This window comes from Gambusia affinis, linkage group LG11, assembly GCF_019740435.1.
Source record: "Gambusia affinis linkage group LG11, SWU_Gaff_1.0, whole genome shotgun sequence".
NCBI lineage: Eukaryota > Metazoa > Chordata > Actinopteri > Cyprinodontiformes > Poeciliidae > Gambusia > Gambusia affinis.
In genome coordinates this window covers 9,972,939-9,988,349 of record NC_057878.1, presented here as the reverse complement: position 1 = coordinate 9,988,349, position 15,411 = coordinate 9,972,939, and the positions used below count along the sequence as shown (strand labels likewise).

At 42.1% G+C, this 15,411-nt stretch overlaps 3 protein-coding genes across 3 annotated transcripts; 2 read left to right on the top strand and 1 right to left on the bottom strand.

Annotated features, from left to right (window-relative positions):
* Positions 1 to 207: 207 nt before the first annotated feature.
* zgc:162944 (uncharacterized protein LOC569993 homolog) lies at positions 208 to 3,360 on the top strand. The gene is made up of 4 exons (XM_044131157.1): positions 208 to 501; positions 1,629 to 1,800; positions 1,931 to 2,129; positions 2,904 to 3,360. Exons 1-4 carry the CDS (start codon positions 304 to 306, stop codon positions 3,097 to 3,099), a joined length of 765 nt encoding a protein of 254 aa, XP_043987092.1. The 5' UTR covers positions 208 to 303; the 3' UTR covers positions 3,100 to 3,360.
* A 146-nt stretch (positions 3,361 to 3,506) lies between these two features.
* On the bottom strand, positions 3,507 to 7,706 carry acod1 (aconitate decarboxylase 1). Its single transcript, XM_044131156.1, has 5 exons — positions 7,676 to 7,706; positions 7,346 to 7,507; positions 7,083 to 7,172; positions 6,684 to 6,883; positions 3,507 to 4,922 (listed from the first exon to the last, which is right to left on the bottom strand). Exons 1-5 carry the CDS (start codon positions 7,685 to 7,687, stop codon positions 3,962 to 3,964), a joined length of 1,425 nt encoding a protein of 474 aa, XP_043987091.1. The 5' UTR covers positions 7,688 to 7,706; the 3' UTR covers positions 3,507 to 3,961.
* Positions 7,707 to 12,087: 4,381 nt separating this feature from the next.
* kctd12.1 (potassium channel tetramerisation domain containing 12.1) lies at positions 12,088 to 14,836 on the top strand. Its single transcript, XM_044132410.1, has one exon. The coding sequence runs from the start codon at positions 12,293 to 12,295 to the stop codon at positions 13,151 to 13,153; it is 861 nt and encodes a 286-aa protein (XP_043988345.1). The 5' UTR covers positions 12,088 to 12,292; the 3' UTR covers positions 13,154 to 14,836.
* The last annotated feature ends 575 nt before the right edge of the window (positions 14,837 to 15,411 follow it).

Genomic DNA, 15,411 nt, shown 5'->3' with positions numbered 1-15,411 from the left:
AGAAAAACCTTTTTATAAACTTAATTCAAAATTGTATTCACTGCACAATTCAACTGTATTTTATTACACATTATGTAAAGTAGAAATATAACTTATTTTAGTGCTTGCTTATAAAAAAAAAATTCAAAAACTGTTTAGATGACACAAAAACCAATAAGCCTTTTGGGTATTTTCTCAAACGTGCCGTTGTGACGCTCCTGTTCAAACACACGAGGGCGCTAATGAGTTAACGTGCCCGAACACCGTCTCACACCCCTTATAATCCACAGGAGAGGAAGCAGTGTTAGAAAGGGGCCGTCCGACATGCTGATCAGCCTTCTCCAGCACAGCGGTCGCAGCTTGTTGACTCTCAGGACGGTCCAGACTCTGAATAAAAGCTTTTATTCCTCCCAGATGGCTAAACGCGTAGCTGTGGTGCTGGCGGGCTGCGGGGTTTATGACGGAAGTGAAATCCATGAGGCCTCGGCTATTCTGGTCCATCTGAGCAGAGGAGGTGCCACCGTAAGTCTGCTTTATCTGCAGGGTCTGACCCTTGTGTGGTTTGAGGTGTGAAGTTGGCGAAAGCATGAATTAGTCACTCTGTTGAAGTCAATCAGAGGTATTCATTAAGTCATGATTACACAGAGCGCTGATAAGATCTGCGTGAAAGTGACCTGACCTCTATAACCTGTTCAGCAAAACTGAGTGACATTAGGAAAGCTGAAGTTAGCTTCCGGTTCGGAGAACGAAAGCTAAAGTGCAATTTCCACTCATTTTCACCAAAATGAAATTTAACCTACTCTAGCTTTAAAAAAACAAAACTACAACAAATTAACTCTTCAAATCAGGACTAGATTATTCTCCACTAAAGGGAGAATCAATAAAACCCAGTTTGAAAGATTCTGCCGGCCCCCTCAAACGTTGTTCCTGTCATTGTGGCCAAGTAGCTCAAAATGGAAATTTTCTCCAGGAGAAATTTTGCTCAAATTTTCTGTTAATCTTAAAGAGGTCAGTCTTGGAGGAGGGACTACTTTCTTGGTCTTTATTCTCACATATTGTTGAAGTCAAGGCACCACAACTTCACTTCCTTTGGAGGAAGGCCAGACATGTGCAGCATCGCAGCCTGGTTTGGCAACTTCAGTGCTCAGGATCAAAATACTCTGCAATGCGTTGAGAGAACAGCTGAGAGGACAATAGGGTGTGCTCACCCCCTCCAGTCCACTTAAAGCTAGTTTTCTAATGGATTAAACAGTCAAATATTAATAATCTGGAATAACATCTAATATAACAACAGTAAAGACCAGTTTAAATGTGCTCTACCATTTCTAATAAAGAGTGTTCAAGCAAAAGCTAGGTTTTACTGAAACTTGATGCAAAGCGTATCTTCAAATTTTACTGTTTGCTCTTGTAGTTTTAAACCTGTGTAGATTGGAGAAAATAAACCCATTTTAAAACTTAATTTTACTGCATAATTATTCCATCTGGGGAAAAAGAATGGCTCAAATATATATATATATATATATATATATATATATATATATATATATATTTTTTTTTAAATCTTAGTTTTACTCATAGTTTTCAGTTTGCGATGCCGGTTGTGTTCTGTTAATAAAAATTGCTTCCTCTGTGTTTTTCCTTTCTTACAGGTGCAAATGTTTGCTCCCAACATCGACCAGATGCACGTAGTCAATCACCTGAAAGGTGAACCTTCTGAGGAGAAGAGAAACGTTCTGGTGGAGAGCGCACGACTCGCCCGCGGGAATATCCAGGATCTGTCTAAGCTCAGTACCAAAGACCATGATGCCATCATATTCCCAGGTTTATTCACCACTGCTACGGCCTCCTTGATTTAAGTGCTTTCTTTCCCTCCCTCCCGACAGATGGTTACTGTGGGCGGTGGAAGTGAAAGTTGTGCTGTAACTCCCTGTTTTTTTTTGTCATTTCTGAGGTGGTTTTGGGGCGGCGAAGAACCTGTGCACGTGGGCAGTGCAGGGGAAGGACTGCTCCGTCAACGATGAGGTGAAGGCCGCTCTGCAGGCGTTCCACAGCGAAGGCAAACCCATCGGCCTCTGCTGCATCTCGCCCGTCCTGGCAGCCAAGGTGCTCCCGGGCTGCGAGGTCACCGTCGGCATCGAGAAGGACAGCAAGTGAGTCTTAAACGCTCCAGACCGCGTAGAAATCAGCGGAATGAAGCAAACGCCTTTCCATCAAACCTCAATCCCTAATGAAACTGCAGGTTTCTGTCTCTTTTCTCATAATGAAAGAGAAATTGAGCAGTTCTCCTAACCCCAAGTTCCTCAGAACGGCGCACGACCACCCGAGTTTATGGCAGGATGCTGATTCTTTACTTTGACAAGAAAGGAAGTATTTTCAGGGAACGTCCCAATGCTGCAGAGATGGTTTCACAATGTCAGGCAAATGATCATTTACAATAATCAAGTTTTCATCTCTGACTGTGTGAGAATGAAACTCAAGCTTTCAAGACTTTAGAAGTGATCAAAACATCTGAGGTGAAGCTGGAAGTCAAACTATAAAATATTCCTGATGACAGAAGAGACTAGAGGACCTGGAGGTTCCATTGTGGAGGATCTTGAGTTTTTCTCTGCCGCATAAATTAACTTTTTTCCCCTCACTGAGCTAAAGGGAAACACTTTAACCATCCAACATTTTCTGCAGACTGGAATGGTTAATCTCAGGCTTATTAGGTTCTGCTGTCCTAGTCCAAATGTAAGGATGGTTGTAATGACCAATCACTTCCACAGTTTTTTTTATGTTAAAGTACTTAGAACTTGTAAAATAAAATAAAAAAAATCTGGTATTTAGCTAAAATAAAACCCCCGGAAAGGTTCGGTTTGATTGTCTGACGGTTAAACCGTTGCTTCATGCAGCAAGTAACTTATTTTTAATTTTTTTCCGCTCAGGTATCCAGACACGGCGGGCACGGCCGAAGCCATCAACCAGCTGGGCTGCAAACACGTCAGCAAGGGCGTTGGCGAGAGCCACGTGGACGAGAAGAACAAGCTGGTCACCACCTGCGCCTTCATGTGCGACGCTCCCATCCACGAGATCTTTGACGGGATCGGATCCATGGTGCAGGGCGTCTTGAAGATGGCCTGATTCGGCAGAAGACCGCAGAATGTTGGAGTGTAGATTTGCCAATTCGTTTTTGTAGACAGCTGCTGAGTTGACGTCAAGGAGATACAAACTCGATTAAAAACAGATGCTCTTGAAATGTTAGCTCTTTGGGGATAGTTCTGACATCTGCATCATGTTTGAATTTTTTTGGTTCACCAAAAAAAAAAAGGATTTATTTTATTGCATTCAAACACTCATTGTTGATGATATTTCTGAGGATCAATAAAGAAAACTTGCTTTGCAGTTCAGTTTATTTCCCCCAAAAAATCCGGCACCAAAGAAAAATAAATATTTATGCTTTACATTTTCTTACAAGATTATGGAATACAAATATAAAGAGGCAGCATTATGTGTTTTCCAGGCATGTCATGGTATTGAAGTACAAGCAAGTAACTCATAGCTTCACTTAAAAAAATGATGTATATATAAAACATGACTTAAAAGAAATTCAACTTTGCACTTTAGCACCTTGAAATTGGGCCTTTGTCTCTTTAAGAAGCTCCTGGTCTTCCCAACACGTTGCATTTAGCATCATCACAAAATTTCCTTAATTAACAATTTTACCAACATCTCATCATATAGCAAAGTAACTCTGTTTATAATCTCAGTAGATGCTCAGTTCAGGTGTTTGCTAATTGCTGTTGCCTTGTCTGAATTAGCCGAGTTTCTGGGTGGCAGGAGAGGGTGAAAGAGGCAGCGCTTTATTTAGACCACAAGGATTCCTCAATCAATCATGGAAAAAACCCCTCAAAGCAACACTTCAGGTATGCTTTTGATGAGGGAATAACACTAACACATGACGCTGAGTATATTTTGCATAACACTGTCTCTTTAAATTAAGCAGTCAGATCATTCCTGTGCTGTACACTTGCTCCAGTGTGTTGCTGGTCATCCTCAGATACGAGTCCAAGACTGAGCACTCTGTCACCTTCTCAATGTTCTCAATCACATCAATCACTCCCTCCACTCCCTCCGTGCACAATACCGACGATGCATTAACTATGAACTTCTCCACCAGGTCCTCCTGACTCAGTGGCTTCCTCCAGTGGCCGTAAAAGGTATTGCATCTAGCTGTGCAGTTTTCTCCCCGAGCTGTCTCTATCTGGACCTCGCCGTACATCTTATCAAAGCTGGGGTGATTGTCTGCCGGCGTCTTCACCTCAACTTTAGAAAGGAGCTCCTTCAGAGCGGGACGGTTAATTTGAGCTGGATCGAAGGAAGCCACCGTCACTTTGCCGTCCAGCAGGGCCGAGCAGGCGTTGAACTGGAAGGAGTGCCTGGCCTGATGCTCCGTGGTGGGAAAGGGGCAGTTAATGTACTTGGATGGAGGCACTCTCAGGGTGACCCTTTGGATCTGGCTGAGGTCAAAGTGCCAAGCCGCCTCTTGGAGCTTCCCACGTGCTGCTAGAGCCGCGTCCACCAGCCAGTGCATGGCCAAGTGAGCCGGGATGCGCTTGAATGCCACATCCTGATCTTCCAGGATCCACCTGAAGGCACCAGAGGCACAATCTGGCATCGTGGAAGGGCTGTAGTCATTGTAGTAAACTCCCAAACCGACGTCCATGTCCAGCATGGAGGGGTTTCCCTCCAGTCCCATCTGTGCCAGCCGGGCAGCTTCTAACCCTCTCCGAGCTGCGTTCCCTATGTGGAACGGCTTGGTTTGAGTGGCGGCGTTGGCCAAAGGCGCCCCGGCAGAAGAGGCTGCAATGGCCAACGCATGACTGCACTGAGAAGGAGACAGGCCGAGGAGTTTGGCTGAGGCCGCGGCGCTCCCCATCACTCCAACTACGCTGGGAGGGTGGAACCTGAGGATTCAAAACAAAGGGCCAAGTTAGAAAGTTCGTGGACAATAAAACAATTTCCTGTGCTCGTAAACCACAGAAACATCTCGAGAGAACAACACATCAAATATAGTTAAATGCGAAAGTATTCGAAACCCTTAAACTTTTCATATTTTGTCATGGTGAAACTATAATACGATGAATTTTGTCGGGATGGGCTAACACAAAGTAGTGGAAACATGCAGTTGTACCACATCAGCAGGTCCAACCAAAACTGAAACACCAGGCAAGAAGATAGTTGAAATAGTAAAGACAAATGGTTTAATAAGAAAGTGGCAGGAAATTGTTTGCATGTCGCCATAAACCACACAGGATATGTAGCAATCGTGTGGTAAAAGGTGTTCGGGTCAGACGAGATGCTATTCTTTATCAGGAACACGGACAACACTGAAAAAAAAAAGAGTTGCAAAACACTCCAGACTAGAGTGAACTAGGGTTCATCTCCCAGCAGAATAACAACCTGAAATTCACAACCAGAGCATTTTAGATTAAAGCACACTATTTTTTTTCTCTCTCTCTTTTTTCTCTTTCTCTTTGTGTTTTTTAGAATGGCCACAGCTAAATCCAAATGAGGAAACTTGAAAATGGATGTTGACAGAGCTTCTCCACCCAATCTGACTTAAGTTGAGCCGTTTTGCAAAAGATTAGACAAAAGACTTGAATTTGTAACTGCAGTCAAAGGGGGGTTCCCAAACGTTTCCTTGCTATGGTCCCTCAAAACACATTAACCTCTGACCAGGGGCCCCCCTTGAAAATCCACAGACAATGATACAAAATATAGAAAGAAACATCAACTTTTCGGATGTTTTCCGTTGTCCTTCATTTAGCATAAATACTGTCTCATACATCTAATTTTAGATGGTCATGAATACTGTGGTGAAAAATTTTGTTAGCAGAAAATATCTAACTTTATTTCCAGGTGACAGAATATTTCATTACAGTCCCCTCTTTTGATTATCAGAAAATATGTAATATTTTATGCTAATCGCAGGAAATTTTATTGTATTTCCACAGTTCTTATGGTTATTTGCTAGAGCGCTTCTTTGGCCTTTTTTCTTGTCAGAAACTTTTCCATTTGTTGCTTGCTACACCAGCTTGAGGAGCAAAGCAGCTTGATCAATTTGAATGGCACCCAGTCAGAAATAACATTTAAATCAATTATTTTAACTTAAATGTTTTTTATTTTTGATGATCTAAAAGCAAAATTAAAATTATGATGAAAATGTCAGCTAAAAAAAGGTATTAGATTAAATTATTCTTATTATTATTATCATTGCATCCCCCCACCTTCCCTCCAACTTTCTGAGGCCACCATAGCACCCCCTGGCGGCCGCTACGTTGTAAAACACTGGTCTAAAGTTTATATTCAGGAAGGCTGAATAAAAATACTACACTTCATAGTTTGAGTCATAAATCATCTTCCTTCCACTTTACATTAAAATCTATTGCAACATGACAAAAGAGAAAAAAATTAAAGGGTTACAAAAACTTTTGCAGTTTTGTAATCCCTGGTGAACAAAACTGTAATGTAATAATAATTTAAAAAAAACACTTCCTGCACTATTGATACACTTTTTATGACTCACAGTTTTTTGTTTCTTTTTATAACTGGGTGGACAAGCCTTTTAAGGCTCAAATGTCTTCGGGGATTCATCCACTTGTAACGCGGTGGGAATAATCGGAAAGTATACGTAATGGTTTTAGAGAATGTCACATGTTTCCCACCTTTCGGGGATATTGTAAGCCTCCCTGGAGAATCTCATCAGCCTGCCTTGCACCTCGATGCCAACATTGAATGCCAGCAGCAAGTCCAGACCAGAAGGCCGGCTGGGCAGCGTCTCGGCCAGGGCCAGCAGAGCCGGCAGAACGGCTCCAGAAGGATGAGTCGCTGGATGCCAAGTGTCATCAAAGTCCATGGAGTGAACCTTGAGTCACATGGGTCACCAAAGGTCAAAAGAGAGACAAATCAAACAATGCACGAAATTTTGCAGGAGTGTTCTCATCTTTGTCTGATAAACACACTTTTAATACGTTTTGTTGAGATTTTACCAACACAATAATACAAACCAGTTGCAAAAAAAGTGTTTACTTTCTATTATGGTGCATTTCTGCGTCGAAACTTACCGCGATGCCGTTGACGAGCGCGGCATAACAAGGAGGCAGCGTTATCTCTGATCTCCCCCAAATGCTGCTGCTGCGCTCAGATGTGAACAGCTGTAAACAGACCAACGCATGAAAAGTGATCTCTAGTGAGCAGCGGCGCTCGTTTTCAGATTTTACCCAAAGCCTCAAAATCTCAGCACGAATAGGACAAGTGAGGGAGAGCAGGACTCAGGTAAATGGAGCTGGTGTTAGGAAAACGGATGATTCGTTTCGTCTCGGATTACCTGGCTGTACTTAAGAGCCTTGTTGAAGACGGCTGTCCGGGTTCCTAACAGCCCAACACCCAGGGTGTCCAGCATCATCCTTTTGCTCCTGTTAATCACACCATCTGTCAGCTGAGAGGCACCCAGGGCATGGATAGCAGCTCCAAAGCTCTCGGTAATACCCTGGAGAAGTGACAACAAACAACAAAAAAAACACACACGGCTGCTTGAGAACAAACAAGCTTAATGTGGAACAAATAGAGCAAAATACAAAGCAAAAAAAGTTGAGAAAGTATTGCAGAGAAAACGCTGAGAAAATGTTAATCTGTAAGTGTAAGAAATCTGCACTACCTTCCGCAGCATTGTTCGCACTCAACCAGGCTCTGAAGTGACAAAAACCTCTAAGAGCCCTGGTCTTTTATAGTTAGTCCCCCCTGCGTGAGGGCCGGTCGGCCAAATTTCCAAAGTGGCTACAATCCACCCTTGATGAGAAGTGTGTACTTTCACAATGACTGGATCTTGCCTTATCCTCTTATTGATTCTGGCGACTGTTTTAGGAAACAGTTGTTTTAGAGACAACTTGCACTTCACGCATTAGATGGTATGACAAGGAAAGAATATAATGAGGAAATATTGAAATAATGGGTAAAATATCAGCCAGGAAGTTAAAGCTTGGGAGAAAAATATAAGTCTTCCAAATAGACGGTGACACTAATTAAACAACCAAATTAGTTACAAAATGGCTTAAGGACAACAAAGTCATCACAAATCCCTAATCTCAGTCCGATGGAGAGTTTGTGGGAATATCTAAAAGTACGTATTTGAGCAAAGCATCCTGCAAATCTGACTCAGTCACACCAGTTCATGAACTCCGTACCGTCTCATAACCTGGAACAAAAAGACTTGTCTTTCGCAATACGCGTGGTTTTGAGACGGCAGACAATGGAAATTCAGTATTTTGAAATAGGAAGTTCTATAAAGAAAAATTTGTCACGAGTCTAAACCCGTCACCAACCAGCAGTGACCTGACAAAGATTGTTTGACTCCAAGCAGCCAGAGACGGACATGAAGAAATTAGAAAAACAGACAATTGGTCATAAAAAAGGACAATCTTAAAAGTTTTTGTTACGTAGCGTTAATATTTTATGCACTCTGTGTAATTAACATCAAGCGCAGGAAAATTACGCAACTTTAAAAATAATAAGTTATGGTTGCAAAACAGCAACACCCAGCCTCTTGTGAAGATTTCCAGAAAACATTATTTATATTTACCTTACTGGCATTCTACTCTTGCTGAGTTGCAACACAGATACACAGCGACATTTTCCATTTTCTCATGTTAATTTCTCTTCTAAACATATTTTATTTACGGCTGGCTTTGTGGTTTCATTCCATCTCCATCTTTATACAAGAGTCCCAAACAGAGTTTTTCATAATGACTAACCAAGGTCTGTTTAGATGATCATTTATTACCTTTATGCCTTGAATACACCTAAGAAAATTCAGTTTGACGATAGCATGCCATCAGTCCTGTGATGACAGGGATTTTTATTTCACTTTTGAGCAATCCAGTCCGCAACTTCCTCAAAGACTTCCTCTGGTGTCAAACCTCAGCTATATCTTATGCATTTTCTTTTCCTGTCTCACGTTGAATACGATTTTGCAGAACAAATTCACTGGCATGGTATGCATGCTTCTTTTCTCCCTATCCCAGGGAATCTGCACTTCTACTGTCTATAAAAGGTCTGATTCTGACCATTTAAATGCCTTTATTTGAGCATATTGTGCAACTTGAAACAGGGGCGCTGCCAGGAATCTTGGGCCCCCTGACAAAAAAATTAAATTGGGCCCCCATATGCAGCTGCTGTTACAATTTCTTGAGTCTATCTGACCTATCAAAAACGTCACAATTTTAAAGGCTTGCAACGGCCTTGCTTTCTTTGGTCCAATACTGATAACTAGCACAATATTTGCTGCTCATGAATTTTACATGCAACAGTCGACATACAGTACGCAAGTAGATTGCTTACATTTTGTTTATTAGTTTTAGATTACTGAAATGCAACAGTCATAGGCAGCATGCAAAATATACATGAAGCAATCCAGACTTCTCAGAAAATGCTATGTAGTTGCGTTTTATTCAAGCTGCAGTGTAGAACTTTAATAAAAAAAAATATGTTTTCTCCATATTTGTTAAAGCTGTCACCATGTCGTGACAATTTGTTATGAGACAGATGATCTGTGAAAACAGTCAATCTCCTCCACGCACTCCCTGAGCTGCTATTGCTGGCTAATGTAATGCAATGTTCTGACCAAAACAAACAGTCAGAACCAGGAGGAGGGTCTTAGCGCTGTCAATCAATCTCATCCACTCACTGCTAAATGTGCTAATGGTGGAGAAACAACATATCATTACAGGAATATCGTTTACCTGCCGACCCTGGTAGTTATGCTAACTAGACTAAGCATTTACAACAGGCTATGCCAGCTGCAGCATAGCACAGAGCAAGGGGCAGGAAGGATGAGCAGCACTACATGAGATTGTGATTGACAGCGCTAAAACTCTCCTGACACTGACTGGTTGTTTCTTGTTAATTTCACTCAGGAGAGGACGGGTCAGGAGGGACGTGGGTTAGAGCTGCTGCTGACTGACTCATCTGTTAAGTGGTAAAACGTACAGCGACAAGTTCAATATATGAATATGTTGGTAATTTCTTTCCTTAATTCATTAAATGGTAGTGAAATAGAGGAAAACAGTATTCTGTAGCTAAGCTAACTATGCTAGATGGTTGATAATCTCACAGTCTACCCACCTCTCTTGGAGTAAAACTGGGTTATAAATTGACACTCTTGCCTTTTTCTCTCTCTCCCTCTCTCATTTTTTTTTTTTTTTGAAAACCTGATTTCATAATTTTTCTTAGCAGGATAATAAGCACCACGGTCGGTCTCGTTTTCTACTGACTGCTGCTGAACATCGTGACCGTCAAGCGCTCCAAACAGGAACGAACCATTTCATGCAGATCCAGGGGGGTTAAGTGCAAATATGGATGTGTGTTTTTTGGTCTGGGAGTGGGAACATACAATTTTTACTGCTAAAAACAATCTTCGAAAATACAATATTATTAATTTTGTAATTGACAGTGCCTCATTTTTTATTTATTTCTATGAACAATAAATAAATAAATAAATTGTGAAGGGCCCCCTGTTGGTCGGGGGCCCTTAGAATTGTCATCACCCCCCCCCCCCCCTATAGGCGCCCCTGACTTGAAACCGCAGCTATTGCTATAGAAACAGAGATAAGGGACATATGAATTTTTTGACTTCATAATTAGTCATTCTTAGAGGAAGAAACGTAAAATGTGTTAAATTATTTTGTAATAACCAATTATGAGCAGGAAAAAAAATCACTGTATACAAATAAATTATATATATTATAGATAATAGGTATTTATAATAATATTTTTTGCTATTACTGAGATGAAAGCCCTCCCCTCATCTCCTGATTTTGCTTCTCAACTCTATAAGGACATGATTTGTGTTCAGTGGGTGCATATCCATCTCCAGGACGATAGGTGTCGCTCTTTCCATGTTTCATGTCCGTTGCCTTAGAGTAACAAATATCTGTTGGAATGATTCTGGACAGTTCTTGGATTATTCAGATAATCAAGAACCATAACGAGCCTTGAGATGGTTCAAAAGTTTCACGTTGTGATACTTAAGGAGGGGAAAGGGTGAAGCCATGAGCGAGTGGCATACAAAATTCTAATATGTAAAATGTATCCACTATGCATTCATAAAACAAATTTAAAAAAAATTGAATAAACATCTAAGAGCAACTTCTTGGATCTTGTACTCTCCTTTCTCAAATTTATATTAAGTTATATTATCTAACAGATTGAAAATGTATTTATTGAACTTATCCAGTTTAAAAAGTGAAAGTTAGTGGTGTAATTAATGCATTTTCCCCCTAACTTTTATATGTATGGCTTAGAGATACAGAAAACCTAAAATTGGGTTTCTCAGAAAATTACAGTAATCCATAAAAGCAATAGATTTTTTTTTTCCTTTTTTTACTTTATAAATCAACCTAAAATATGTCCCTGTTTTATGCTGCATCTAATCACCATCATCTACACTGACTGTGGATTTGATGAAAACTTCACTTTGGCCTCCTGTGACTTTCTGTTCCCCGCTCCCTCCAGACTGTGGGATGTTCATTTCCAATTGAGGTGCAACATTTATTTTCAGCTAAAAAGAGGACTTTGCAGCACCGAGCAGAAATTCCATCTTTTCCTCCTCAGTCAGATAAGATGACTCCTGACGTTGAAGTTGAGTCAAGCTGCAGTGCATGCGATTTGATTTGATCCATAAACTCTCGAATGCCCTATTTGCTTCTGAATTATTATTTTTTTGGTTGTCATGTGGAAGGAGTTTCTTCTTCCACTTAACTTTCTGTTAACGTGTGGAAACAACTCGCTGTGTGTGAACAGCCAGTTTATGAAAAAATAACTTTTCTGAAGATAAGACTTTGACTTATCAGCTAGTACACACTTGAAATTCTCCACTTTCTGTGAATGAATTTATATAACTGAATTACTGAAATAAATTCACTTTTTTTGGTGATGTTCTATTTAAAATTTAAGGGCTGGGAAATGCCCCTCCGTGTCTCTCCGAGGTAACGCCCCTGAAACCTGAGGATATCATTTGCGCTCATCCTCTCCTCTCCATCCTTGTCTGTCCGTATTTGTATTTGCGTGTGAGAGGCGAGGAAGAAAACGGGAGTCGGAGCTGCAGAGACGCCCCTCAGCAGCATCTCAACAGTTAAATGTTAATTTATCAGTCACCCCTGTGAGTACGCGCACACACGCACATGGTAAGCCCAGTCTTCATAAGCAGGCTGCCGCCGCTGGCACCTCGTTGTTCCTTCCCACTGATCCTCCTGCTGCAGCGCAGAGCGGCTCGGAGAACATGGCACTGGCCGACACGGAGCGCGCCGCGTCCGGCTGCGGGGACTCGGGCTCCCCGTTTTCAGAGATCATCGAGCTGAACGTCGGCGGGCAGGTGTACGTGACCAGGCACAAAACTCTGATCGCCGTTCCGGACTCGCTCCTGTGGAACATGTTCAGCAAGAAGTCCCCCAAGGAGCTGGCGAGAGACAGCAAGGGGCGCTTCTTCTTGGACAGGGACGGCTTCTTGTTCCGATACATCCTCGACTACCTGAGAGACCTGAACTTGGTCCTTCCGGACTACTTCCCGGAGAAGAGCCGCCTGCAGAGGGAGGCTGACTTCTTCTTGCTGCGGGACCTGGCTAAGCGCCTCCGTCCGCGGGTGAGTAAGGACAACTCGATCAGCGAGGAGATCAGCCAGAGCGACACGGAGGACGGCGCGCAGTGCTGCTCCTCCTCCGGGGAGCCGTTGCGCGCCCTGCCCGCCAGCGGGGCCATGCGTTCACCGTCTCTGGACTCCAGAAAGTCCGGGTACATCACCATAGGATACCGCGGCTCCTACACGATCGGTAGGGACATCCAGACCGACGCCAAGTTCCGGAGGGTGGCGCGCATCACCGTGTGCGGCAAGACCTCTCTGGCCAAAGAGGTGTTCGGGGAGACGCTGAACGAGAGCAGGGATCCGGACAGGCCCCCGGAGAGGTACACCTCCCGCTACTACCTGAAGTATAATTTTCTGGAGCAGGCGTTTGACAAGCTGACAGAGGCGGGCTTTCACATGGTGGCCTGCAGCTCCACGGGTACCTGCGCCTACACCAGCAACGATCCAAACGAGGACAAGATCTGGACAAGCTACACCGAATATGTCTTCTGTCGGGAATAAGCTCATTCGTGCCATTTCGATGTAAAAATGTACATAGCAAAGCAGAATCTAGAATGGACTGTCTTTTCAAAAGTTCTTGTTCTGAATTGTAGGGAACGAGAGGCAGAGAGAAAACTGATAACTCGACTCGGAAACGGATTCTAGAGACGGTTCTAACTGAATTTCACCGAGAAAATCAATTTGAATTTGTTAATTGAGCATCACATGAGCAGTTGCGCCTCCAAAGTATGGGAGGGGAGGAAGCGGTTATCCTTAAAGATGTTTATTTTCCAGTTTCCAAACAAAACGTGGGTAGGCTATTTAGTTTCTCACCTAAAGTTTGTGACATGATTTCAGGACTTAACTTAGAAATGACAAAGGCACTTCTGATTCTTCAAAATGAAAAGCACAAGTTGTTGCACTTAAACAGAAAGGAAGAAATCTCTTTATTTCTTTTATTTGTTCTGTAAATCGGAGATCATGGTTTAGACCTGATTGCAAAGCTTTTAAGAAGGTTTCCTAATAATAATTTTTTTTTAAACATCCCACTCAAAGTAAGAATAAAACCCCCCAAAATCAACATAACACACCATAAAGAGCTAGAGCATTTCAAAGCAAGGGGATCAACAGGTATTAACTTATTTAGTGCAGAAATTCAACGTTAATTCATGTTAATGTTTCTCTGCTATTTTTCATAGAACATAACTGCATATTTATATTATTAGCCAGGTACGTATGTTACCATTTAGATTTTTTTTTAATGAATAATACATCAGTACTTAATATTTTTTCTTACACGTTGAACTGAATCTTCTAAAAAATGTAAAGACTACAAATGTTTGTGTATTTAATTAGATGAGATGCATCTGATGTGAAAATATTGAACGAGTCAATGGATAATTAAGATTCATCTTGGACTTGAGGCAAGTAACTTGAGACTTTGACTTACCCCATAACAGCTTGACTTGGACTTAAACATTAACGAGATTAGACTTATGGCAAAAGATTTGAGACATGGATTTTTTTGTTTGTTGACAGAAGATGGGAAATAGGCCAGAGAGAAACGGGCAACCATGCAGCCAATGACCAGGTATTGAACTCAGGACAGCTGTGATGTGGATTGTTACATAAGAAACTTCCTCTAATCATTAACCCTTGACTTGGACTTGTCCCTCAAGACTAGATGTTACTTTGAAATTGCTCCTGAAAAACAACGGCTCTTGACTTCGACTTAGTCCTTAGTAGCGTAAGACGTTATTTGGACTTGCCTCTCGTGAACTCGAGACTTAATTTGGACTTGCCCCCATAGGATTTTGTCTTGGTGCTCAGTAACCTGAGATTTGACTCAGACCTGCTCCTTAAAGACTTGATACTTGACAAGGACTTGGAAGAAATGACATGTAACCATCCCTGACTTCTTTTGAAAACTTTCTGGAGGCGCCCCGGTGTTTGTGCTGCGTGGTATGGCACAAGCAACCACCATCATCTTCATTGCCATGTAGTCCCAGCTGATTTAACTGATTGATGTCAAGGAGCTGACAAGTGGAGATTAATATTCAGTGTCAATGTACATTCAGGGCTGACTTGTTTGCCCACGTTTTGTAGTGTCTTCTAGCAGTTTCTACCACTGCAGTGACCGTAAATGTATACGTGGAATGTTGGCTATATTTGTTACAGTGTTCAGACCTAAATAAAGCCTTCTTCTCTTTTACTCCAAGCTCTTTGCCAATCATGTTCCTCTTATAATCTGCACTATCTGTTAACATTAGTGGCATTTTGCCACCCCATCCCCCCTGCATTTCAAACCCAGACTCCACAGGGAATCAAAGAGTCAGTCTCAAAAAGAGAGACATGCCCTACCCAGAAATCTCAACCCCGCATGGTGGTGGGAAAATTTGTTTCACTTTTCGAAACCCTAAAGGCCTAACGCTGAACATTTTCCTCCCTTTCATATTTGGCTTCTCGGATGTACTCTGTTTTCTTTTCAACCTCACGAGAAGAAAGCCTCCGCTTCTGAATGTCGTTAGCATTTAAATATTGCAGGAGGATGTGCCGCTCCTGTTTTGTCACGCGAATTCAGCGGCGTGGCGTGTGGATGCAAATAATGCAGCTGCGCACACATAATACCATTATCATTTCGAGTGTAAATAATGAAAGGGTCCAGCTGCACACAAATAGGAGGGTGTCATCTGCCAGGGATTGTGGATGAATGGAGAGTCAGTGACTGGCCAGAGTACAGCCAGCTCTCGCTTGAAACGGACTCAGAAAATGAATTGTTG